At 43.4% G+C, this 27,723-nt stretch overlaps 1 protein-coding gene across 2 annotated transcripts in view; it reads left to right on the top strand.

Annotated features, from left to right (window-relative positions):
* Window positions 1-1,293: 1,293 nt before the first annotated feature.
* The window catches only part of LOC122943955 (synapsin-2-like), a 29,710-nt gene continuing 3,280 nt past the window's right edge, over window positions 1,294-27,723 (top strand). The window contains exons 1-5 of one of the 2 annotated variants that reach the window (XM_044302112.1): window positions 1,294-1,388; window positions 2,959-3,101; window positions 11,869-11,943; window positions 23,506-23,608; window positions 23,857-23,934. In XM_044302112.1, coding sequence (XP_044158047.1) covers window positions 1,374-1,388; window positions 2,959-3,101; window positions 11,869-11,943; window positions 23,506-23,608; window positions 23,857-23,865 — 345 coding nt within the window. In that variant the 5' untranslated portion in view covers window positions 1,294-1,373 and the 3' untranslated portion in view covers window positions 23,866-23,934. Of the gene's footprint in view, window positions 1,389-2,958; window positions 3,102-11,868; window positions 11,944-23,505; window positions 23,609-23,856; window positions 23,935-27,723 lie in introns of those variants that run through there. The other variant, XM_044302111.1, reaches the window with a different exon arrangement.

A 27,723-nucleotide genomic window follows, 5' to 3' on the forward strand; every position in this document is an offset into this window, starting at 1 on the left:
ACCGGTAATCCCTCAGGTAAACGCTGTAAAGATAAAAACTGTGCCAAAACATCCATTTTTTTGTTACCTTTCCTCACAAAAAACGTAATATAGAGCAATAAAAAATCATATGTACCCCAAAATAGTACCAATAAAACTGTCACCTTATCCCGTAGTTTCCAAAATGTGGTCTTTTTTTTTTTTAGTTTCTACTGTAGGGGTGCATCAGGGGGGCTTCAAACGGGACATGGCATCTAAAAACCAGTTCAGCTAAATTTGCCTTTCAAAAACCATATGGCGTTCCTTTCCTTCTGCGCCCTGCCGTGTGCCTGTACAGCAGTTTATGATCAGATGTGGGGTGTTTCTGTAAACCGCAGTATCAGGGTAATACATATTGAATTTTATTTGGCTGTTAACCCTTGCTTTGCTACTGGAAAAAATTGATTAAAATGTAAAATCTGCCAAAAATGTGAAATTCTGAAATTTTATCTCCATTTTCCATCAACTCTTGTGGAACACCTAAAGGGTTAACAGAGTTTGTAAAATAAGTTTTGTATACCTTGAGAAGCGTAGTTTCTAAAATGGGGTCATTTTTGGGTGGTTTCTATTATGTAAGCCTCACAAAGTGACTTCAGACCTGAACTGGTCCTTTAAAAAGTGGGTTTTGGAAATTTTCCGAAAAATTTCAAGATTTGCTTCCATACTTCTAAGCCTTCTAACGTCCCCAAAAAATAAAATGTAATTTTCAAAATGATCCAAACATGAAGTAGACAAATGGGGAATGTAAAGTAATTACTATTTTTGAAGGTATTACTATCTATTATAAAAATAGAGAAATTGAAATTTGCTAATTTTTCCAAGTTTTTGGTAAATTTTGTATTTTTTTTATGAATAAAATTTTTTATATTTTTTTTTTACTTATTTTTACCACTGTCATGAAGTACAATATGTGATTACAAAACAATCTCAGAATGGCCTGGATAAGTAAAAGCGTTTTAAAGTTATCACCACATAAAATGACACATGTCAGATTTGCAACAAATGGCCTGAACAGGAAGGTGAAAACAGGCCCGGGGTTGAAGGGGTTAAAGAAAGCTGTTATTATAAGGTAATTACAGATCTTTTGGCAATCATTGACGCACTAACTCAGGTATACATGCCTAGCTCTAATAAAAAATATGACACATACACTTCAACTTCCTCTACATGATAAATGTCATTGAAGTGAGACAACACCTTTAATTTCCTGGTACATTTTTCCATCTGGATATTTATGACATAAATGTCCAACAGGTGCGGGTTCTACTCAAAACACCCACCTATCTTGAGGGCAGGGCCCCGTCTCGTGGCCTCCAATAATCTGGTCATGGCTGCAGCTCTCTTCATTCACTCCTATGGGAATAAGCAAGGTATGTATTAACACATAAGGACGACACACAACTGTATGCCCTCTGAGACATAGGGTCCGTGAGCGGGTCATATGTCCCGGAGCGACATTGATTGTGTGCACCAGAGCGCACAGCATCATAGATAACAATGATGCTGTGCACGTCGGGCCACCTGCGGGACTATTGTCCCGCACTCATAAGATCGTATGAGTGCGGGACAATAGTCCCACGGGCAGCTCCACGTGCACAGCATCATTGCAATCTAAGATGCTGTGTGCTCCGGTGCACACGATCATTGCTGCTCCGGGACATATGGACCGTATCTCTTGGAGGGCATACAGTCGTGTGCATGAGCCCTAAGAAGAAGGTATTTTGCTCACCTTCACCACACAAAAATAGGACAAGTTTCAACTATTCAGACCAAGCAGTTACAGTTCACAGAGGCAGTCCTCACCCCGGCAATACCTGGGCCAAGCAGTAAATAGAGGGCACAACCTTTCTTCCCTCGGGGAACACCCTGGATCCTTCTGGGCTCTTGTCTGGTGATAGGGTGCCCTTGATGGAGGATGTTTGGCAGAGTGCAAGGCAGGAGGTCAGGTAGAGTGAGAGCCAGCGAATGGTGGAGACAAAGACCAAGCCCTGGTTAATGATAACAAAGAACAGTCTCTTTACTGAGGATCATAAGAATGGCAGTACAGATAGCAGCAATAGGCACAGTTCTGAGGTATAACACAGAGCTTACTTTTCCTAGGGGGTGTGTATTGGCAGCGGAAATAATGGTAGCAATAGTCCCTGAGTCCCTTTCTTATAGGTGCAAGCAATCTTCCCAATTGACCATGGGCACGCAAAACTCTCACAATCAATACTGTAGGTTCCACACCAGGGTGCAGATCTTTAAACAGGCAGCCAATCAGTTATAGTGGTATGGTGGGCGCCGAAGCAATATACCTTCTCCACAAGCAGCAAAGTCCATAGGCATAAACAAGCATTACCTTTGCTGTCACTGATGACTGAGAGTGTAAAAATTATTTTAAGTGGTATAACCTATTGTAGTAGACCAGAAGGGTGTAATTTGTGTGAATCTGTGGATGACATAGATGCTTGGTTACAAGGGTTTTTCCTTGATTAACTATTACATTTCTGTCTTAGATCATGAAAAATATAAGAGTTTTTCAATTGGAATCATTAAAAATGTGATCCTGTGTCTAGCACACTTGTGACAGAGCCCTTTGGGATCCTTTCGATTCCCTTTCATAATGTCCATTTAATGTTTACAGTGCTGGTGGTCACACACGGTCAGCACCTGTTGTACATGGGTGGGGGAGTTATTCCTGAGATTGTACAAGCCATCCAGTCGGAATTGGTGCACTAGAAACGGCCACTTCTCACCAGCGCTGGACACCTTAGGTGGTTCTGAGAGAGAGAGAGTCATAAGAAAACCAGTGGGTACCATATCAAGAGTGTAACCTCAATATCTAGATACAGTAGCATTTATTTCAGTTCATCTTGTTATGTGTGATCTAGCAGTAACAGTATACCATATACAGTACTAACTGCAGTCATTTATTGTGTTTTCTTTACATCACTACAGGTGAATATAGAGAACCACTATGATTTCCAGGATATCGCTAGCGTTGTGGCCTTAACACAGACCTATGCCACCACTGAACCTTTCATAGACTCTAAATATGACATCCGGATTCAGAAGATAGGAAATAACTACAAGGCATACATGTAAGCTCACCATTTCATGTAGATATACAGTATATGCTATGCTGCCTGTTGTGTGTGAATATATATATATTGTGAACTGTTTTGGGCCGAAACAGGTACACTGACACCGTTGTAGCTTGTGCGTCAGACTGTTGCTCGTTTATTTTGCAAGTTGCTCAAATTAACAAACAAAACCAAAAACAACAATAGCCGTCTGGCTCCTGCCTATCTCACTCGGCAGCCCTAGCTAAACTCATAACACAAAACACAAAGAGCATTTTCAAGGGGAAAACAGAGCAACTTACAGTTCAGTAGTTAGGTGGAGAAGCTAACCGCTCTCAGAGCTCCTGGGCTTGCAGCTTCTCAAAAAGACTGCCAGAGAGAGCTCTTGGGTCAGGGCTGCTGACTTAATTAGTACATCTGTGTGAGCAGTCCCCCAGGGAGGTAAAACCCGGACTGGCTCCGGGTGGTCAGGGAACCCACCCAACTCTTCCCTGACCGGCTCCAGGACCCTAAACTGGTTTTCTTTTTCCCAGAAAGCTTCTGGATACAAGGAAAACCAAACCTTCCTGGAGCCTTTTAACACATGAAGTGCTGGAAACTTGGTGCAATGTACACACCATCCAGCACTTTCTCTGCAAAACATTGTGACACCCTGTCACATACCCCCTCCCTCTGTTCGAACCCGTGGGTACGGACACTTTCCGAGAACATACAATGAGTTCGGGAGAGAGCGTCAGCGTTGGCCTGCAGCTTTCCTGCTCTGTGCTCCACTGAGAAATTATAGTCCTGTAGTGACAGGAACCAGCGGGTCACCCTTGCATTATGATCTTTGGCCCGTGACATCCAGGTAAGAGGGGAGTGATCTGTCACTAACTGAAATTGACGGCCGAGCAGATAGTATCGCAGAGTCTCTAAAGCCCACTTGATGGCCAAACACTCGCGCTCCACAATACTATAGTTTTTCTCAGCTGGGGTTAGCTTCCTACTCAAATATATCACTGGGTGTTCTTCTCCATGTACCAACTGTGACAACACGGCCCCTAGGCCCACATTGGAAGCATCTGTTTGAACAACAAACTTTTTTTTGAAATCAGGAGCGATCAAAACTGGCCTACTGCATAACACCTCCTTGAGTTTACAGAACGCAACCTCAGCATCTTTGTTCCAAGAAATTCCCCCTGAGCTTTTGCCCTTGATTAGGTCCGTAAGCGGAGCAGCTATGGTGGCAAAATCTGGAATAAACCTCTGGTAATACCCTACCATGCCCAGAAACGTCCTCACCTGTTTTTTTGTGCAAGGTTGAGGCCACTCCTTAATTGCCTGTACCTTTTGAGCCTGAGGCTTGATGAGGCCTTTACCAATAATGTACCCTAGGTATCGTGCCTCTTCAAGGCCCAGGGCACATTTCTTGGGATTGGCCGTCAGACCAGCCTGCCGAATTGAGTTTACCACCGCTTGGACCTTGGGAAGATGACTTTCCCAATCCGAGCTGAATATCACCACGTCGTCAAGGTAGGCCGACGCGAAGTGCCGGTGTGGCCTAAGGACTTCATCCATCAACCTCTGAAAGGTGGCAGGGGCCCCATGAAGCCCAAACGGCATTCTCACATACTGGAATAGGCCCTGAGGAGTAGAAAATGCTGTCTTTTCCCTAGCCGTTGAAGTAAGTGGAATCTGCCAATAACCTCTGGTTAGATCCAGGGTGGTAATGTACCTGGCTGGACCTAACCTTTCTATCAACTCATCCACCCGTGGCATGGGATAAGCATCAAACTTTGAGATATCGTTTAATTTGCGAAAGTCGTTGCAAAACCGCCAGGACCCATCCGGTTTTGGTACCAACACCACAGGGCTAGACCAATCACTATGGGACGGCTCAATAACACCTAGCTCCAACATTCTCTGGATCTCACCGGCTACTGTCTGTCTGCGAGCTTCAGGAATGCGATATGGCTTCAAGCGAACCCGAGCTTGTGGATCTGTAACAATATCATGCTTAATTACATGAGTGCAACCTGGCCACTCTGAAAACACATCAGCATTCCTAAGGAGGAATTCCTTTACTTCTTGGGCTTGTGCCCTTGACAAAGTCTCCGAGACCTTCACCTCAGTAACTTCCCCCTGAAGTGTAGGGCTGAGAGGCTCAGCCGCCATAGAAACTAACGGTTCCTTCCAGGCCTTTATTAAATTGACATGATAAATTTGCATTTTTTTCCGTTTGTCAGGTTGGTGGACTTTATAATTCACCTCCCCTATCTTCTCTACAACCTCATAGGGCCCTTGCCATTTCGCTAGGAATTTGCTTTCGACGGTGGGAACCAGAACCAGGACCCGGTCACCCGGCTGAAAAACCCTGAGTCTGGCTCCCCGATTGTATATGCGACTTTGGGCCTCTTGAGCCTGTCTCATATGTTCTTGTACTATCGGCATTACAGCTGTGATGCGATCCTGCATCTGTAGAACATGTTCCACCACAGAGCGGTGGGGAGAGGGCTCCTCTTCCCACGACTCCTTTGCAATATCCAAAAGCCCCCGGGGTTGTCGCCCATACAAAAGCTCAAACGGGGAAAACCCAGTAGATGACTGAGGCACCTCACGAACAGCAAACATCAAGTAGGGGAGCAGGCAATCCCAATCTCTCCCGTCTGCCTCAACGACCCTTTTTAACATTCTCTTGAGGGTTTTGTTGAAGCGCTCAACCAACCCATCAGTTTGAGGGTGATAGACAGATGTCCTTAACTGTTTTATACCCAGCAGCTTACACAAACCTTTCATTACGTTTGACATAAAAGGCGTTCCTTGATCCGTCAGGATCTCTTTTGGAATGCCTGTTCTAGCAAACATATGAAACAGCTCCCGGGCAATTGTTTTAGCTGACGTGTTCCGCAGAGGAACCGCCTCGGGATACCTAGTGGCATAGTCTAAAACCACAAGAATGTATTGATGTCCCTTTGCAGATTTCACCAGGGGCCCCACCAAATCCATTGCAATCCGGTGAAAAGGTACCTCAATGATGGGTAACGGTACCAAGGGTCCCCGGTAATGAGGTGCAGGGGACGTCAACTGACATTCTGGGCAAGACGAACAGAATCGTTTGATTTCTGCAAATATGCCAGGCCAAAAAAACCTCTGGAGTACCCGTTGCTGCGTTTTCTCGGCTGCCAGGTGTCCTCCCATGGGGTTTTTATGAGCCAGGTCAAGTACCACTTTCCTATGCGATTTGGGAACAACTAGTTGCTCTACGACTTCACCCCTTATATTATCAACACGATAGAGAAGATCATGGTTGACAGCAAAGTGAGGGTACACCTTCTCCAAGCCCGTACTGTGGGCAACCTCATTAACCACAGCCACATTTTCCCAAGCATGAGCTAACGTTGGGTCCCTCAGTTGGGATGTGCCAAAGTTATCTTGAGAGCAGTTTATTTCTGGCATAGGTAACTCTTCCACAGACTCTTGTGGTCTCTCGGATTCCCCCACTAGCACAGAGAAGGGGAACTGGTCAGGCTCAACTGGGGTCAGTCCACCGGCCGGTGCTTCAGAACCGGAACCCCCAAAGTTAGGCAGGCTAGCCAGAGTTTCATCTCTCACACTTAGGGAAACTTGAGGTGGAAAGTCGACCGCCCACAGGTCCCAGAACAAAGGAAAGTCCCGCCCTAGTATGACACTATGCATCAGGGATTTAGACACTCCAACCTCATGGGATGTCACACCAAACTGAGTCTCAATGGGGACCACCGCTGTACCATAACTTTTTGCATCACCATGTATGCACACAACACCCATGCACTGGTTTTTCAGCTGGTCTGGAGCTACCAGGTCTGAGTGTACAAGCGTAACGAGGCTCCCAGAATCCAGCAAGGCCTGGACACTCCTTCCATCCACTTTGACTTGTGCCATGTGAGCCAGCGCAGATGTCAGACACGCTGGATGAGCAAAGAAGGAAAGGCGCCGAGCGGCTCCACACTCCATAGGTACTGGGACGTCAGGACATTTAGCAGCCACATGCCCCCGGGCTTTGCACCTCCAGCACTGGACACCGGAGCCTGGTAGGGTCTCTTTCAGCAGCCTAGTATCCATGTTGGTCTTCACCCACGTTTTCAAACCAGGATCAGCATTTAAGGTTGAGGCGCCTCTCCCCGCCACTGCGGGCAGACGCCGCTTTACAGGTAAGTTCTCGGGGTCAGACCCCCCTGCCAAAAATCCCTCGGCTGCGAGGTAGCGTTCAACCATCTCAACTAACTCATTGGCAGACTTTGGATCAGCGTGACTGACCCATTTTCTTAATTCATACGGCAGCGCTGTCAGGAAGCGATCCATTGTGACCCTTTCGACAATCTGGGGTGCCGTGAGTATCTCAGGTTGCAACCACTTTCGTACCAGATAAATTAGGTCATGCATCTGTGACCTAGGGGACTTATTAGGCTGGTAATTCCAGCGGTGCACGCGTTGGGCCCGCACAGCAGGAGTGACACCCAAACGGCGGAGAATTTCAAGCTTTAGCTTTTCGTAGTCCTGGGCATCCTCGGCAGACAAATCAAAATATGCTTTCTGAGAGTCACCAGTTAGAAACGGAGCAACCAACCCCGCCCATTGAGGCTTAGGCCACGCCTCCCGATCTGCGGTACGTTCAAAAGTATTCAGAAAGGCTTCCACGTCATCGTGTGGGGTCATTTTCTGAAGAAAATGGCTTGCTTTGATCAACCCACTATTGCTAGGTCGATCCGGACGCGTATTCGCCAGCTGCTGCAGAACCTCTGTAAGAGTTTCTCTGTCTTTCCGAGCGGCTTCAGCTTGTGCAGTCAAAGCCTTTTCATATCTGGCATTAGTCTCTCGCTGGACTGCATTTGCCTCTTGCTGGGTTGCACAGGCTTGTGCCAACCTCAACACCAGGTCTTCCATCGTACTGGATGATAAGATGAAATGCAATTCAAGTTGCTAGATGGGTGGTATCTGGCAGGGATCCGTGTGCCCGCATCCGACACCAATTGTGAACTGTTACGCCTTCCTGCGGGGTTGTTTTGGGCCGAAACAGGTACACTGACACCATTGTAGCTTGTGCGTCAGACTGTTGCTCGTTTATTTTGCAAGTTGCTCAAATTAACAAACAAAACCAAAAACAACAATAGCCGTCTGGCTCCTGCCTATCTCACTCGGCAGCCCTAGCTAAACTCATAACACAAAACACAAAGAGCATTTTCAAGGGGAAAACAGAGCAACTTACAGTTCAGTAGTTAGGTGGAGAAGCTAACCGCTCTCAGAGCTCCTGGGCTTGCAGCTTCTCAAAAAGACTGCCAGAGAGAGCTCTTGGGTCAGGGCTGCTGACTTAATTAGTACATCTGTGTGAGCAGTCCCCCAGGGAGGTAAAACCCGGACTGGCTCCGGGTGGTCAGGGAACCCACCCAACTCTTCCCTGACCGGCTCCAGGACCCTAAACTGGTTTTCTTTTTCCCAGAAAGCTTCTGGATACAAGGAAAACCAAACCTTCCTGGAGCCTTTTAACACATGAAGTGCTGGAAACTTGGTGCAATGTACACACCATCCAGCACTTTCTCTGCAAAACATTGTGACACCCTGTCACAATATATATATATATATATATATATATATGTACACTACTCACAAAAAGTTAGGAATATTTGGCTTGTGGGGGAAATTTCAGGATGAACCTAAAATGCAATCTAACCTTTACAGGTGAACTTAATGTGACCTTCTCTAAACTTTTGAATGCACATGTCCAACTGTTCAGTGTTTCAGTACTTTTTGCACAAATTGCTATTCTCTAACAAGAAGCTTAACGGCAATTCACCACAGGTGTTTGATTCATGAATCGCCCAATAAATATTCTGGTTCAATTAGAATTGGTATTTAAACAGTCCTCCTCATCATGCTGTTCAGATTTTGACATCATGAGACCAAGACGACACCTAACAAGTGATCAACAGTATCTCGCCATTGCAACGGAAGTGGTCACTGAGCTTAGAGTGTCACAGAGTGCCATCAGTAGGTTGCAACAGAGACACCGAGAGACTGGAAGAGTCACAGAAAGGCATAGAAGTGGACGTCCTTTGACCACATCCCACACTGATGACCGCTTCATTGTGAACAATGCCTTGCGGAATCAGATAATGAATGCCACACACCTCCATTTAAGGGAGGTGAGAGGCACCCAAGTGTCACGTCAGACCATTCAAAAACATTTATAGCAGCGTTGTCTGTGTGCTAGACGACCTGCAGGGTACCTGACCACACCACCAGGCACAGGCGTCCTAGTCTTGCCAGGGAGCATCTACGATGGACCATTGGGCCTTAGTACTGTTCCCTGATGAAACTCGATTCACGCTGAGCAGAAATGATGGCCGCCAACAAATATTGGAGACGTCAAGGAGAGCACTATGTATCAGTCACTGTTGTCACCAAATGAGCCTTTGGTGGTGGTGCTGTTACAGTGTGGGCAGGTTTGCTTAGTCAATACAGAACTGTCCTACAGTTTGTGAATGGTCCAGTGACAAGCCCTTACTACTTGAACAACATTAATCCAGTCATTGTGCCTCTGCATGAACAACACAGGCCTAATTTCAGCTTCATGGACGACAATACGCCAGCTCATCGAGGTCACATCATTAGGGAACTACTGCTGGATCAGATGAGTCGCCGTGTAGAGGCTCGTAAATCTGAAGCCCAGAACTTCAATGACTTGAGGGCCGCCCTTCAAGAAGAGTGGTATGCCATGCCTCAGCAGACAATATGTCGACTTGTGAACAGCAGGAAATGTCGTTGTCAAGCTGTTATTGATGCTCAAGGCCACATGCCAAGTTTTTGAGGCATTGACATTTTTGATGGGGGTATACCCACCAATGCTGTTGGCTTTTGTTTTAATAACCTTGCTGTGCAGTCTAGAGCAATATGGGCGATTTGAAGGGCATGAGAAACATGGAGATCAGAGCTGTGCAAACTTGTCTCATCTGAGGTTCACATTGTCAGAATTTGCCACTCCCAATCACTGCGATAAAGTTTAGAACTCTTCCCATTTGTGGGGAAAATATAGGTTGTCTGCTCCTTTGATCGCAAAGGGCTATTTGTTAAAATACCCCTTTGAATGGTACCTAATGCAGGACCTGAATAGGCAGTATTCAGAGGGATTCAGAGCAGAGCAGTCTGCAATAGGCAGAATACAGTAACGGTTTTGCATGGATTCCACCTTTCAGGTTAGGCTTCAGCAGGAGCCTCCATCAAAGATTCCGAGATTCCGGCAGATTTCAAAGATGCCGGACTCCATACCAGAAACCTGACACACCCCATTATAGACAGTGGGATCTGTTGGATGCCAGTGATGCCTGGCGTATGCTGGATACGGCAATTCCGGTTTTAGAAGAACATTTTGCCGCATATAAGTACCTAGCCTTAGGTGCTTAAAGTAAAGCTCCACAGTTCCCCATATACATAAGACTGCCGGCAGTACAGTGCTCCCTATAGTAGTGCCAACCACAGTGTTCAATAGTGTCAACCTGATGGCTGGGGGTAGGGCTGGGCTATTAATCAAAATAATTTGATTAATTCGCCCTTTTAAACCCTGACAATGTTTTTTTTTAATTGTCATAGTGATATTTTCTTCTGGAGCACAGTATCAGGACAGCCTGCATACTCTCTTCAGTCCCTGCCACCTGCGCCAGGATTAATAGCACGAAAGGCATGGACTGAAGAGATCTCACACAGAGAGGGTGAGAGTGAAGTTTCTGGTGCCCCAGATGTGGTGACCCAAGCGACGGCTGCAGTAATTGAGTCAGGATGAAGTAGGAAGAAACATTGGGCGCCTGGGGGTTGTAGGCAGTTCCCTGGTGTGTGCCTGGCTCTGCTCATAATTGCCTCTCTGCTGCTTTCCCTGGCCTTGGTGGGCACGATTTTTGAGGCTGATGGCACATGGAGGAAACGGGATATCCCAGAGCTGCTGACAGGTGATGTTGATGCATAACTGGTGGTGGGCACAGCCAGGTGACACACCCTCCCATGCGTTTCTCTTCTCTGTGAAGTAAAATACAGCTTCTACCTTACCCCCTCCCTGCTCATAACAGTGGATCTAGTGGAGATGTGGAGTTGGCTATAAGTAAAGTCAGCCATGCCAGTGCAGAAGCCCCACATGGACTTCAGGGAGCTCAGGGCCAGCTGGTGCTGGCCCAGCAAATACCCTGTTCTGAGTTAATGAAGGGGATTCCCTCCATCAATTTACTGGGGTTCCTGGAGTGGCTACAAGGAGCAGCTCTCCATGGAGTACCCAGCATGTCGATTCATTTCATGAATAGCTTATTCATTTTAATGAGCATCATGTAATTAAGCACTTGCTGCAGAGTTCCACTGCACATTTTTGCTGTTTTCTGGGGGTTTAAAAAAAAAATCACCATGATTTTTTTGGTTGAACAGTAATGGCAGGATTCTTAAAAGGTCCAATAAATGCTGATCTCTGGGGGTTCCAGCAGCAGGACACCCCACGGTCAGCTTGTTTTCAGAGGACACTTCAAGCAAAAGGGGATTGCCCCTGCAAACAACACATTTTAAGACTAAACCTAATCAGAATTGCATTTTAATGCAGAAAATTCTGAAGCACAAGTGGACACTGGGTCTTGACTTCAATGGGAGCAAGTTTGTGTCATCCATAGGGGTCTTCACTCTACATCCCCAACACGAGAGTGAATAATTTACACATTTGGGTTACATTTGTGGGATGACTATATGCTATAATTGTATTTGATTTGGTTCCTATAAGTGAAATTTTACTTCTGTTTACTAGGAGAACCTCCATATCAGGTAACTGGAAGACTAACACTGGGTCTGCAATGTTAGAACAAGTGGCAATGTCAGATAGGTGAGTAACAATTACTGCTGGACTTCATGTGTCAAATCCCCAACATAGATGGCAAATAAACTGTATTTTTTTCTACATTTGGTGGTGGTCCTACTCATGGGACTTCCAACCAGGCCCTGAAACAAAGAGGCAAAAGTGCCCAATTAAGAGCTGTGCCCTATCAGCTTTCTTCCAAGAAGAACCGAGCAGAGCCAAAGTGGCACAATGCTCAGATGACCATGTTTACCCCTTAAATTTAATATACCTGTTGTTTCAGCGTATCCTTTCTTTAAACTTTTCCATTTCAGAAGTTTAGATTGGTGGGGTCCTGGTGGTGAATTTCCACAAAATATCCATTAGATCATCTAATGACTAACTATTCCAGGAGTCTAATCTTACCTTGTTTTAATGTTTTTCCTGCCCAATATGTATTAGAACATTGACACAGTTCTTTAGCTGAAAGGTCTTGTCACGTAAGGTAGTGACCAGTGCAGAACTAAATTACACCCACTGTCACTACCTACTTGAATCATCTGCCTAAACAGCAGCCGCCAACTGGTCGATGGTCCCTTACCTGGCACAGGTTTAGGTGCACAGAGCCTAAAGAAGGGGTAAAAGGAGTAGTCAGGCAGACCACGTCAGAACTGGGTATAAAAAAAGAGCCCAATACCAGACAGAGTCAGCACCAGGAGATTATGTCAGTGGTAAAAATCAGCAATCCAGGACAGAGTCAGAGATCCAGGAATCTAAGAGGTAGCTTAGAACAGGCTAGCGAAGTTAAGAAAACCAATCACAGGCAACGGTGGCTTGCAGTGACTCGTTTAAATATCCTGCTATAAGGAAACACGGGACATCTGTCAATCCAGTTCACCCTGTTATCCTGCAAGTTGATCCAGAGGAAGGCAACAAAAAATACCTATGAGGTGGAAGCCAATTTTCCCCACTTAAGGGGGAAAAAATTCCTTCCCGACTCCAATCAGATAACTCCCTGGATCAACAACCCCTCTCTACTAGCTATAACCTGTAATATTATTACACTCCAGAAATACATCCAGGCCCCTCTTGAACTCTTCTAGTGAACTCACCATCACCACCTCCTTAGGCAGAGAGTTCCATAGTCTCACTGCTTTTTCCTCCAGACGCAGAGGATGTCTCCTCGTCAGTCACAGTCCTGGGGATAAATAGATGATGGGAGAGATCTCTATACTGACCCCTGATATATTTATACATAGTTATTAGATCTCCCCTCAGTCGTCTTTTTTCTAAAGTGAATAACCCTAATTTTGATAATCTTTCAGGGTACTGTAGTCCCCCCCATTCCATGTATTACTTTAGTTGCTCTCCTCTGAACCCTCTCCAGCTCTGCTATGTCTGCCTTGTTCACAGGAGCCCAGAACTGTACACAGTACTCCATGTGTCATCTGACTAGTGATTTGTAAAGTGGGAGGACTATGTTCTCATCACAGGCATCTACCGTATGCCCCTTTTGATACAACTCATTATCTTATTGGCCTTGGAAGCAGCTGCCTGACACTGGTTTCTACAGCTTAGTTTGCTGTTCACTAAAATTCCTGGGTCCTTTTCCATGTCAGTGTTACCCAGTGTTTTACCATTTAGTATGTATGGGTGACTTGCATTATTTCTTCCCATGTGCATAACCTTACATTTGTCAGTGTTAAACCTCATCTGCCACTTCTCTGCCCACACCTCCAATCTATCCAGATCCATCTGTAGCAGTATACTGTCCTCTTACGTGTTAATTACTTTACAGTTTATTGATATTTTACTGTGCAAGCCTTCTACAAGATCATTGAATATGGCCCAATACTGACCATGTGGTACCCCACTAGTGACAGTGCCCCAAACTGAGTGTATACCGTTAATAACCACCCTCTGTTTTCTATTACTGAGCCAGTTACTTACCCACATACAGACATTTTCTCCCAGTCCAAGCATTCTCATTTTATATACTAACTTTTCATGCGGTACAGTGTCAAATATCTTGGAGAAGTCCAGATATACGACATCCATTGATTCGCCGCTGTCAAATCTAGAACTTACCTCCTCATAGAAACTGATTACATTTGCTTGACATGACCCATCCCTCATGAAGCCATGCTGATATGGGGTTATTTGCTTATTTTCACTGAGGTACTCCAAGATAGCATCTCTTAGAAAACCTTCAAACAGTTTACCCACAACAGATGTTAAACTTACCGGCCTATAGTTTCCGGGCTCTGTTTTTGACCCCTTATTGAATATTGGCACCACATTTGCTATGCACCAATCCTTTGGAACACTCCCTGTCAGTATAGAGTCCTTAAATATCAGAAATAAGGGTCTGGCTATGACATTACTTAATTCTCGTAGGATATGGGGTGTATGCCATCTGGTCCTAGAGATCTGTGTATTTTAATCTTTTTAAGACACCGCTCTACTTCTTTCTGGGTCAGACAGGGCACTTTTAATAGGGAATTTACTTTTACATTCTGCATTTCATCTGACAGTTTATTTTCCTCAGTGAATACAGTGGAGAAAAAAATATTTAATAGCTTTGCTTTCTCCTCATCACTCTCTGCAACTCCCCCCTCATTACTCTGTAGAGGGCCGACACCTTCAGATTCATACTTTTTACCATTTATATACAGTAATTGAAGAACATTTTAGGGTTAGTTTTGCTCTCTGTCTTTAGTTTGGCTGTTTTCATTAGTTTTTTACATATTCTATTTTTTTCCTTTATAGTTTTTCAGTGCTTCCTCGCTACCCTCCTTTTTTAGTGATTTAAATGCTTTCTTTTTGTCATTTATTGCTTTCTTTGCAGTTCTATTTATCCACATTGTTTTTTTCTTGTTTCTTAACCTTTTATTTCCATAAGGTATGTACCTCTCACAATTAGATTTTAGGATGCTTTTAAAAATATCCCATTTTGTGGCTGTATTTTTATTTTTGAGGACTTTGTCCCAGTTAGTTAGGTCAATGGCCTCTCTTAGTTGGCTAAATTTAGCTTTTTTTAAGTTTGGTATTTTTGTTTCTCTTTGAAGAAACACTCTTTTGAATGACAATTGGAAGGGTATTACTTTATGGTCACTATTTCCCAGGTGTCTCCGACCTGCACATCTGTTGTTCTGTCCGGTCTATTGGGTCCTGAACCAGTTGGGAGAGGTAATGGTCTTTGGTTATTGCCAAGAACTTGTTTCCTTTATGAGATATACAGGTTTCAGTTTTCCAGTCTATATCTGGTTAGTTGAAGTCCCCCATAATAACAACCTCGTTATGATCTGCCGCCTTGTCTATCTCATTTAGTAGCAGATTTTCTGTGGACTCTGGTATATTAGGTGGTTTATTATAAACTCCTATTAGTATTTTATTATTGTTTTTGCTTCCATGTATTTCTACCCACAGTGACTCCACATGTTCATGTCCCTCACTTATATCTTCTCGGACTGTGGACATTAGACAGGACTTTACATAAAGGCAGACCCCTCCCCCTCTCCGGTTTTGACGATCCTTTCTAAACAGACTGTAATCCTGCACATTAATTACCCAGTCATTGCTATCATCCAGCCATGTCTCAGTTATTCTCACTATGTCATAGTCCTCCTCACACATCACTAATTTCAGTTCACCAGTTTTATTAGTCAGGCTTCTGGCATTATTATACTGTGGTGATGTGTACAGTGCTTGAGGGTTTGTATGTCCCACCCAGATACCTCAGCTGGGTGAGATGACTAAAATCCAGAAAGCTGCAGAGGAGGACATCTGGACCATAACCACCCAAAGGCTCTGAGTGGTCTCAGCCAGGAGGGCTGAGGGGCCACAAGGTTATGTGTAGCCGGATCTCTTCCCATATGGACTTGTGTCTGATGAGCAGACCTGCTAAGGCTTGGAGCCTGAAACCCTGTCTATAAGCTGTGCTTAGAGGTGAGTCAGGGAAAAATACTATGTATTAGAGCCCAGACGGGCAGGTGTTTGTTTTGCTGTTTTGTGTGTGATGATGCCAAAATAAATGACCATTTTGAACTTTAAATCCTCTGTCTGATGAGATGTCTCTCCCAACACAGCTGCCCCTTCTCTATTGAGGTGCAGCCCATCCCTATGATAGACCCTGTAGCCAACAGAGAAGTCGGCCCAGTTCTCCAGGAACCCAAACCCCTCCTTTCTACACCAGGTCTTCAGCCACTTATTAACCTCCCTAATCTCACGCTGCCTTTCTTGTGTGGCTTGTGGTACAGGTAGTATTTCGGAAAACACTACCTTTGAGGTCCTTGCCCTAAGCTTGTGACCTAAATCCATAAAATCATTTTTAAGGACGCTCCACCTACCTCTAACTTTGTCATTGGTTCCAATATGAACCATGACTGCTGGATCTTCTCCAGCCCCTCCCAGTAACCTGTCAACCCAATCTCCGATGTGTCGAACTCGAGCGCCAGGAAGACAACACACCGTTCGGCGATCCCGGTCTTTGTGACAGATCTCCCTATCTTCACCCCTGCCCTGGTCCCCTGCTTACTGAAGCTGACATTCCCCTGACTGGCAGAGAAAGGGTCCGGCTGCAGCAGTGCTCTCCCTGAACTGACATCCCCCTCATCTGCCAACCTTGCAAACTTGTTGGGGTGTGTCAGATCAGGGCTAGCCTCCCTGGCACTCTTCCCTCTACCCCGCTTTCTAACTGTTATCCAGCTACTCTAGTTACCTCACTTTCCTGTTCCTCCTCGCTACGACCCTTCCCCACATCTACCCCATAGATGGCTTGCTCAGTGAGCTGCAAACTCTTTTCCAAATTGTCAACGCTTCTCAGTGTTGAAACTCGCCCGGTTAGATACACGATGTGCGATTCCAAATGGGCAATTTGCTCACATTTTGAACAAAGATATGCACCCTCAAACGGCTGTTCCAGGACATTAGAAAAAATGTGCACTGGACTTCACTGTCAATAAACGGGGATTACGCAAGAAAAGAAAAAAAAAATACAGTATGGTGCAGTGATAAGAATCTAACTTACTGTAGCCTCCTCCTAAAGTCCCTGAATCTGAAGTCACGTAATCTAAAGTCACACTCTTAATACAAACACACACTTGAACTACAACACACGAACGCTCACAAACTCGCGTTGTTTTACAGAGTGAAACAGCCGGCACTCTGTCTGCTGATGCGCTGTGCACAAGTCCAGGGTCGGCTTCCCGTCAATGTGCAAAGGAGGAAGACGGCACTTGCAGGAGTAGATATATTGTCACATAGAGGAAAATAAGTGACGCATTTCGACTCGACAATCGAGTCTTTGTCAATTAAGTAAGTGTACAATTAACAAGATTTAAATAACTCGCCACAAGCTGTGACGTCAGGTAGTCAAGGCAACATGTAAACAAAGAAAAACAACCATGTGGGCAAACGATTACAAGTGGGAATGCACAAAATTTAATGAAGGTAATAATATTAATAAAGACAAGATACTATGTGTACGGAAAATAGGTCAACACAGTTGTTAATGATGTTACAAACATCTAATCTAAAGACACAAGATATAATTAATTATTAGTGATATAATACTCAATCATAAAGACCTGAAAAGACATTTTCAATGTTCATCACATTCTCTGTAGAAAAAAAAAAAGAAACATTTTTTGTTATGAGATCTCATTATGCAAGAAATTAATCCATAAAAATGGGAGAAAGAAAAATTCATCATAGAAAGCAATTAAGTTCATATTCGTGATTGAAACCTTTCGGATTCACAGAACCCGTCGCCAACCCTCTGTGTTCTATCATTTGGAAATTTAATTGGGAAACATTATGGCGACATCGATTAAAATGAAAAGGAATTGGTAATAGCAGATTCTTTTTCCGTATCGTTGACTTATGTTTACAGAACCTGTCTTTCATACGGGTTGATGTCTCTCCAACGTATAATAGCCCACATGGGCATTTCAGAATAACAGCCAAGCCATTGATAGGACATTTTTTCCCTGTGTGTGGATGAGTAAAATATCCCCCCTTTATAATGCTGGAACAATGAATATATTGCAAGCAAGGGAATGTGCCCCTTTTAGGTGTGGACATTGTCATTTGTCGTGTAAGATTTTATTGCTCCCTATATCAGCCCTAATTATAGTATCTCTGATATTTTTTTACCTTTTATAGCATACCATGGGTATATTTTGAAATTCCTGTATTGTTGGGTATGCCTTCCTCATAATATCCCAATGTTTATTGATAACACTTCTAAATGTATTGATCCAAGGGTGATACTTCACTATGAAGGGAATTTGTGTCTTTGTTGTTGTTGTTGTTGTTGTGCTGGTCTAGGGTTTACACTATTCAATTTATCACGTTCTTGTTTTAACAAAGGTTCTGGATATCCTCTCGCCAGGAATTTTTTTGTCATGTCATTAATTCTAGTCTCCCTATTAGTGGTGTCTGAGACTATCCTGTCCACATGCTGGAATTGTCAGTTTGGTAAAGATTTTTTAACCGCAGGTGGATGGTTACTTGTGAATTGCAGGAGACTATTCCTGTCGGTTTCCCTGACGTTTAAATCAGTTTAAATCTGTATATGGCCTCCCTCACTCTTGATGATCCAGGTATCAAGAAAATGTATCCTCTTACCATCCCAATGTATAGTGAATTAGAGCTCTTCCAATATGCAATTCAGGTAAATAGAAAAATCCAGTAAGGATTGAATGCCGCCCCGCTACACGCAAAAAATGTCGTTGATGAAACGACGCCCTAAGGTACAGTATTTCTTGTAAGATTCATTACTATAGATGTATATATGTTCAAACCAAGCCATATAACAATTTGCGTATTGCGGTGCGGCATTCGAACCCATCACGGTTCCCCGCCGCTACTGATAAAATGTATCCTGAAATAAAAAATAGTTTTCTTTCAGTACAATCTCCAGGGAAAAAAATTCCCTCTCTTGAGGTGTGTAAGAGGAGGAGTCAAAAAGCCACCCTACTGCTGCAATGCTTTGCTTTTTGTGTGCTCTATTGAGGTATACAAACTGTATACATCAAATGTCACCAACAGGTCGTCTCCTTGCACTGAAAGGTTCTTGATTTCTCTAAGAAAATGGCTAGTATCCAACAGAAAAGAAGGTTTATTTTTAGTTAAAAATGTAAGAACCTTTTCTTGATTAATAGCTGGTGGGGACAGAAAGAATCGGTAGACTCCACTATAGAGCATCCTGGTGGATGTGTTAGTGACTTGTGAATTTTCGGTAAAATATAAAATACCGGTGTTATCGGGTATTGATTAATTAAGAAACTACATAGTTTATCATCTAACACATCCCTGTCCTTGAATTCTGCTATAACACCCATGAGTTTCTGTTTGATGTCGCAAACTGGATCCTGTCTTAGAGGTTGATAGGTGTCTCTATCCGCTAATTGTCTCAAAATCTCTGTAACATAATAATCCTTGTCCATTAAGACAAGGGCTCCTTGTCTGCAGGTTTAAAAATTTAAGGAATCATCATTCAGCATCTCTTTCAGGTCAAATTATGCAATATATATTATTTACCCTGTTTACAATCATACAGCAATTGGGATATATCCCTTTGGACCAGTGATATAAACGTCTCCACCGGATGGTGTGTTTTGGGTGGTTGAAATTTTTTTTAATTCTAAGATTAAATTGTTGTAGTGTTAATTTATTAGTATCTGTACCGGTGGGGAGACATCTCATCACCGGTACCAAAGTGTGCTTTCAAATGAATATTACAGAAAAACCATTGACCATTACCAGTTCAAAAGTATCTAAATGTCCTGTTAGACTGAAGGATAGTCCTTTTTGCAATACTTGCAATTGAATGGGACTTACATTTTTTGATAAAATATTAAAAACCCAAAGTCTCATCTATACCTGGGACCGCGTTATCCTTCAAGCATTTATGCCTCCTATGATGGCGTCCTACCCTTCTGGTGCTCTTTTTGTATTGTGTTTTTTCCCTACAAAAGAGGATTGATGATGTGGGACAGGGGTATAGTCGCTTCCAGAGCCAGAAGACTGGGAATCTGTTCGCCGTGTGTGGAGTCTGGATAATGGAATCGCGGTACCCAAGGAGTCTTGCCATTTATATATTCTTTTGGTCTATTAGTCCTCAGAGTCTCTGGTGAATTTGCTGCGCTTAGTATTTTCAATGTCCTTCTTAAAGTCAGAGCAGGTTTTCTCAATTTTAGACTTTAAAGCAGTGAGATCATCTGCTGTTAATGAATCATGTAGTGGTTGTTCAATAGATGCGATTTTCAATTTAGTTTCAGTAATGGAGCTAGCGAGATATTCAATGGTGAGGATGATCAGATCATGTGAACATTTATTTCAAATGCTGGCGAACTTTGTGCAACAATCAACGTTATTGCAAAAGAACGTAGGTCTAAGATATACCCGCAGTTCACGTGGTATCTTCTGGGTTCTGCAGTAGTCTGCTAAAGTAGCCTCGTGTAATACCCATGCTACCAGATTTCTGGATTCCCTCTCCAATTCATGACTCCAAATCTTTACCATACTCACAATTTCAGCGTGTGGACATGATAGTCTCAGACTCCACTAAGGAAAACTACTATTAATAACATGACAAAAAAATAAATTCCTGGCGAGAGGATATCCAGAACCTTTTTTTAAAACAAGAATGTGATAAATTGAAAAGCGTAACCCCTAGACCAGTACAACAACAACAAAAATACACAAATTCCCTAGATGTCACCCTTGGATCAATACATTTTTAATATACTCAAGTGGCTAACTGTAGATATGGTCCAAGATAAGTTAAATAAGGTAAATGTGAACAAGGCTCCGGGTCCAGATGGATTACACCCAAGAGTGCTTAGTTCAGTCATTGCTGTGCCCCTGTTTATATTTTTTTAAAGATTCTGTAGGTACTGGTACAGTGCCAAGTTATTGGCGCAAGGCAAACGTGGTGCCCATATTCAAAAAAGGATCAAGGTCCTCCACAGGTAATTATAGACCAGTTAGTTTAACTTCTGTTGTGGGAAAAATGTTTGAAGGACTCTTAAGGGTCTATATTCAAGAGTATGGGTGACTGTGGGTGTAGTGTTTCTGGATTTTGCAAAGGCTTTTGATACTGTCCCTCAGCCATTTAATAGGTAAAGTAAGGTCTATAGACTTGGAAAGTGTAGTTTGTAATTGGATTGAAAACTGGTCGCAAGACCATATCCAGAGAGTTGTGGTCAATGATTCCTATTCAGAATGGTCCCAGGTTATAAGTGGTGTACCCCAAGGTTCAGTGCTGGTCCCTTTATTATTTAATTTATTTATTAATGATATCGAGGATGAGATTAATAGCACCATTTCTATTTTTGCAGATGATAATAAGCTATGTAGAAATATACAGTCTATGGAAGATATCTATAAACTACAAGCTGACTTGAACACTTTGAGTGATTGGGCATCAACTTGGTAAATGAGGTTCATGTAAAGTTATGCATCTTGGTAGTAATAATCTCTGTGCTTCATATGTCCTAGGTGATGTAACACTCGGGGAGTCACTTATAGAGACCGATTTGGGTGTCCTTGTGGTTGTGGATGGTAGATTAAATTACAGCATACGATGTCAATCAGCTGCTTCTAAGGCCACCAGGATATTGTCATACATTAAATGAGGCATGGACTCGCGGGGCAGGGATGTGATACTACCACTTTACAAAACGTTGGCGCGGCCTCATCTGGAATATGCAGTTCAGTTCTGGGCACCAGTCCATAGAAAGGACGCACCACAGCTGGAAAAAGTACAGAGGAGAGCAACTAAACTGATAAGGGGAATGGAGGGTCTTAGTTATGAAGAAAGATTAAAAGAATTGAATTTATTTAGTCTTGAGAAGAGACGTCTAAGGGGGGACATGATTAACCTATACAAATATATAAATGGGCCATACAAAAAATACGGTGAAAAACTGTTCCATGTAAAATGCGCTCAAAAGACAAGGGGGCACTGCCTCCGATTGGAGAGGAAAAAGTTCAGTCTCCGGAAGCGTGAAAGCTTCTTTTCTGTGAGAACTGTGAATCTGTAGAATAGACTTCATCAGGACGTGGTCACAGCAGGAACAGTGGACCGTTTTAAAAAGGGTTTAGATGTATTCTTAAAAGTAAACAACATTAATGCTTAAAAAAACATGTAGAAATCTGAGTCTCAATTCCTTCCAGGATTCGCATCCTCAACTATCCCTTGGTTGAACTTGATGGACTTGTGTCTTTTCTTTAACCGTATTAACTGTGTAACTATGTAATGACTGAGCTACCCTCTAGACTGGCTATTTAACTTCTCCTAATTCGATAGCCACACCCTAATTACTCATCTGTGCAACACCCTGGAGAAGGAAGAGGAAAAAAAAAAAAAATTTAATCACAGTATACTCTCAGCTGCTATGAAATAAACCTGGCAGCAAAAGTCACAGGGCCAGATTTATCATTAGCTCAGGTCAGAATAATGGAGTGAAAAAGTCCCCAAAAAAGTCCCAAATGCTTAAACTGCGCACAAATTTGCGACTTTTTTCTGCTCTGCACTATGCTCGCCAGTTTTCTGAAAGTGGGCGTGTTTTCTTATGTAAATGAATCTCTAGACAGATTTACTATTGGGACTATTTAAAAAGTCGCAGAAAAGTCGCAATTTCACTCCAGTGAAGACCATGCTTATCTTATGAGACTTTTTAATAGAACATGCAACTTTTTCATAAAAACGTGCGACTTTTTTCGTAAAGATGTGCAACTTTTGTAAAGCTGCTTACTGACGGATAAACTGCTACCGTCAAACCACATTTATTACAGTCTTAAAGGGCCGATCATAAATCTGACTTGGCTAAAACTGACAGTCAGAGTCATGATAAATCTGGCCCACAGTGTATAAACTAGACTACACTGCTCTGACTTGGTATAGAGTACAATAAAGTCAGGCACAGCCACTCAGCAATGCACACAAATAATTTAGCTCTCACAGATACTCCCTCATGTAATATAAAATCACACACTTGAACTCAAACATGTGAGCGCTCACAAACTCGCGTTGTTTGTCTGCTTGTATAAGTGCAGTTCTCAAACCAGACATTTTTTTGTCCATGTCCCTGTATCCAAAACACTTACGGACGTGTGAATGGACCCCAACGCATGCGCAAATACTGCATGATGACTGACGTACTGGAAATATCATGAAACTATATCCAGGGCTCCAATACAAAAAAATAAATAAAGCCTATTGGTAAATATACATCAATTCCTTCTTTTGATTTCAACCTGTTGGCACCCTTGTATTTAACAAATGGGAAGAAAAATAGGAGTCGGAATCGTTTTTTCTATTTCACTTTATCTAAAGAAATCCCCTTTACAGCGTTAACGTGGACACACATGGAGGGAATTTATCATGCCCTACAGACAGGTTTTCTGGCATAAAATGTGGCAGGGTTTGGCATGCTACATGCTGCACAAATTTTTTTTATTTGAAACTTTTTACAATTTCACGCCAGTTTACTCACTTTTGAAAACTGGATTTGGCAAACTATGACAATGCAGTTTCAAGAAAAATGTAATCCAAAAATTCCACTCGCGATAAATTTCTCCCTGATTGTTTTTCTGCAGGTACAAGTTGTGGGTGGACACATGTTCAGAAATTTTTGGTGGCCTTGACATCTGTGCTGTGAAGGTTGTGCATGGGAAAGATGGAAAAGACTATATAATAGAGGTAACTATACTGTGCCAACGTTGAGATTACTTTTTTACTATTCTGTTCAGCTGTTTCATAAATGTCCTGGTGTCTTCCATAAGTAACAGATAGACTGCTAATTGTCTCTATTACTGTGCCTAGTGAGGTGGTCTTCCAGATTTACACCAGCCATTTAGGATACATAAATCTAAGCCGACTTGCAGAGTTTTATTGTAGTTTTTCTGTTTCCATCCATTTATTAAATGGGCCCTGTCTGGTTTAAACAGGTTAACTGATGGCCTATTATCAGGATAGCCCATCAACATCAGATCATGCCAGTGGGGCTAGGAGTGGACAAGAGTCAGCAAAAGAAACCAGTGGAACCAATAGGTAGGATTGTGCTGCAAAGGAGTGAGGATACGGGGATGCACAACAGTCGCATACGATTCTATGCTCTTCAAGGTGTTGTGACTGTATTGCAAAACTACCTACGGTGAGCACTGATTTTTATACTGACTGACTTCCCATCAAGTCTTACTAGACCAGGAGCACCGTGTATGTTCTTTATTATAAGACCTGATGTCGATGACCCATTTTCAGTAGAAAAATTTCGGACAAATTATACATTGTCATGGCACCAGGATACAATGAATTACAAATTATATACAAGCTTATACTTCAATAAATGTTTATTACTGCTGCCTGCAGGCATGTTAAAGGGCATCTGTCAGCAGATGATGATAACATATGCAGGAACATTTCTAAACAGGGGGTCATTTACTAATAGAATTGTGCCTATTTTTGGTGTATTTCTGGCGCAGATTGTGGCACAAAACTTATGTAGAGGCAGGCGCCTCTTCGGCAGATCCACCGCCAGCTTACGGAGTTATTAAGATCGGCATCTAAAACGCGGGTCTTAATAAATGACCCCTAAATGTATCATTGATTGAACTGCTTCTTGAACTTTTGGCAGATCATTTGCCTTTGGAATATCTACTTTCAGAAATTGCATAATTCACATTACCCAGTCCGACACCACTGACTAATGATCGCTAACTCTGGAAATTGTTTCAACCATCAGATGAATGTTGCAACTGTGGTCAAAACACATATTCAATCACATCAGTAATACCGTACACTGAGGACACTGTTATAGTTGCACAATATCACGCATCTGGTAATTAGAATTGATATAATAATAATAATAGGTAGAATAGAACGATCATTTTGTACAGATCCGTCTTTCTTAGGAACAACTTGAATCATTAGAACTGTAGAAGACAATTGCTACGGGTAAAAGGCTCTTAACATAATGTGAACCGAGTCAATGTTTCATGTACGATGGGGAAAAGCTCCCAGCGAGTACTGAATGCAAACTTATCTATAGCGCTGTGGCAACTGACAGTGTCCCTTTGGTTTCCGTCAGGCTGGTATACTGGTGGGTGTAGAGCTAAAAATGTATACAGCACGGTATGTTTTTCTACACTGGGAGCCTATGGATGAGGTATTTCAGTGTGCACATCAAAAGCAGGATTGGCCATACTGTTCCATCATAGGTATATATTGGGAGATTCTCCTGATGTATACAGCACCTGGGATGTAAGATGACTGCACTATACTATGGTTCCTCAACATACGATGGCCTCAGGATACAATATTTTCAGCTTATAATTGTCTTTCCTGGGCATTCGTAAGACTCAACATACAATGTCTGAGACTCAGCTCCAGCCAATAAACATGGCCGTTTCTCTTTTAAAGCACCTGTATTTGTGTCTTCTCTTTACAGTACAGTGCGGTACTACATGTTCTGTACTGCCCTGTCTGTGCCAGGATGAGCTGCTCCTTTGGATGTCAGGTGAAGGTTAGGACAGCTCCATTTTATTTTTCTGGCACACTGTGTGCTATACAGGCCCCCTGTCCTCATCATAGAAAGTGATCTACAACTTCCAGCAGCTATTCCTGACTGTTATATGTAAGAACTTTGTCTAAGTTACCTTTTTTTCTTAAAGGGGTTTTCCGAGACTTGTTATCTGGTGACCTATCCTCTGGATAGGTCATCATTATCTAATCAGTGAGGGTCCGACACCCGGGACCCCAACTGTTTGAGAAGGCACCAATGCTCCTAGCTTTCCTACCAAGCTCCTGTGCCTACCAAGCTCCTAGCTTTCCCCTAGGCATTCATTGGTTACATGGCCTGGGTGCAGCTCAGCCCCGTGATACCCAGCACAACCACTATACAATGTACGGCGCAGTGCTTGGTAGGCACAGAGAAGGCCGCGGGGCTCCCTGGAACACTTCTACCTTCTCAAACAGCTGATCAACAGGTGTCCCAGATGTTGGACCCCCCCTGACCATATAATGATGACCTATCCTGAGGATAGGTCATCAGTATAAAAGTCTTGGAAAACCCCTTTAACCACATTGTAGGGCAAATGGTGCACTTTCCCAAGGTCCACTTGACTACAGTGTCATTTTTAACTGTACTGTATTTGCCTCCTCTGGCTATAAACAGTTGGAGCGGGGGAGGATCACTTACCCGATTGTACATGTGGGACAGAAGCCAGGAACTTGGGGAGTTGCTGGGATGGGGCCTGTTTGGTGGGAGGACAGAGGCTGGAGTGAGGATCTGGCTCACAGTAAAGCAAGCAAGGAACTGAGAGAGTCCTAGGAGGAGCAGAGTGGCTGCACACAGTAAAGCAGGCAAGGAACTAAGAGAGTCCTAGGAGGAGCAGAGTGGCTGCACACAGTAAAGCAAGCAAGGAACTAAGAGAGTCCTAGAAGGAGCAGAGTGGCTGCACACAGTAAAGCAGGCAAGGAACTAAGAGAGTCCTAGGAGGAGCAGAGTGGCTGCTCACAGTAAAGCAGGCAAGGAACTAAGAGAGTCCTCGGAGGAGCAGAGTGGCTGCACACAGTAAAGCAGGCAAGGAACTAAGAGAGTCCTAGGAGGAGCAGAGTGGCTGCACACAGTAAAGCTGGCAAGGAACTAAGAGAGTCCTAGGAGGAGCAGAGTGGCTGCACCGTAGTTAGAGGAGAGAGAAGGTAAGCTACTGCATCTGGAGAAAGGCTGCATCAGTGTTTTTTTGAGGCACAGAAAGGGACTGTATCACTGGTGGGGGGGTCAAAAAGGGGTTAAATAACTGCGGGGGTGTTATTGTTATGTGGGACACAAAGGGGGCAATATTACTGTTGTGTGGCGCATTATGGGGGAGCACTATTAGAGTGTCGGGTCTAAACTCTGAAGACATTGGAAGATAACTAACATCTTTCAGGGCAGCAGGTGGAGGGGGGGGGGGGCGGGGGGTTAATAGTGACAGGACCCATTCATGAGAACTTTGCACTAGGATCACCAATGTGTTAAAACTGGCCTGGCTTTGTTGAGTTAGGATGCATACATCTTCTGTCCATGCAGAACTCAAGTGATTTCCGCTTGATGCGTCATTTACTACACGAGAGTGAACGACAAATCAATATCCATCATGTCCGTGTGCTCCTCCCAGTATAATACGGCATCCAGCGTGATGGATTTTATATAGAATGTGCAAAAGAGAGAAGAAAATTGCTGTCACCGAAGATCATTTGGTGCAAATATTAAGTTGACAACTCATTAACAGCCCAAAATGTCAATGTCTTTAGGTCTTTAAAGTGACAATTAGCAGAATTGTGATGCCGTTTGATTAATAGGAGCTTTCAGCCAATTTAAAGTTAATAAAGTGGGAATTTAGAATGATCAAAAACTTTAAATTTTGTGGACCTATCCTCTGAAAATCCTTGTGTTATATGTCAACTGGAATAAAACTTGCGGAAAAGAGAAGGTGCTGGTCACCATTCCTTTATTCTTTACAGTTTGGAGCGGAGAATAGCCTGACCGCTGGTCAAAGTTGGGACATTGGTGCTGTCTTCATATACTATTGCCTATCCTCTGAATAGGTCATCGGTATCTGACCGTGGGAGATTGACACCCGGGACCCCCGCTGATCAGCTGTTTGAGAAGGCAGCGGCTTTCCCTAGGTCAGTGACGACACGTTCATCGGTCACGTGGCCTAGGAGCAGCTCAGCCCCATTTCTAGTGAATTAGACTTAGCACAATACCAAGCACAGCCGCTATACGTCAGGAGTCCCTGGTGTCGGATCCCCACCGATCAGATACTGATGAC

This window comes from Bufo gargarizans, chromosome 7 (assembly GCF_014858855.1).
Source record: "Bufo gargarizans isolate SCDJY-AF-19 chromosome 7, ASM1485885v1, whole genome shotgun sequence".
Classification (NCBI taxonomy): Eukaryota; Metazoa; Chordata; class Amphibia; order Anura; family Bufonidae; genus Bufo; species Bufo gargarizans.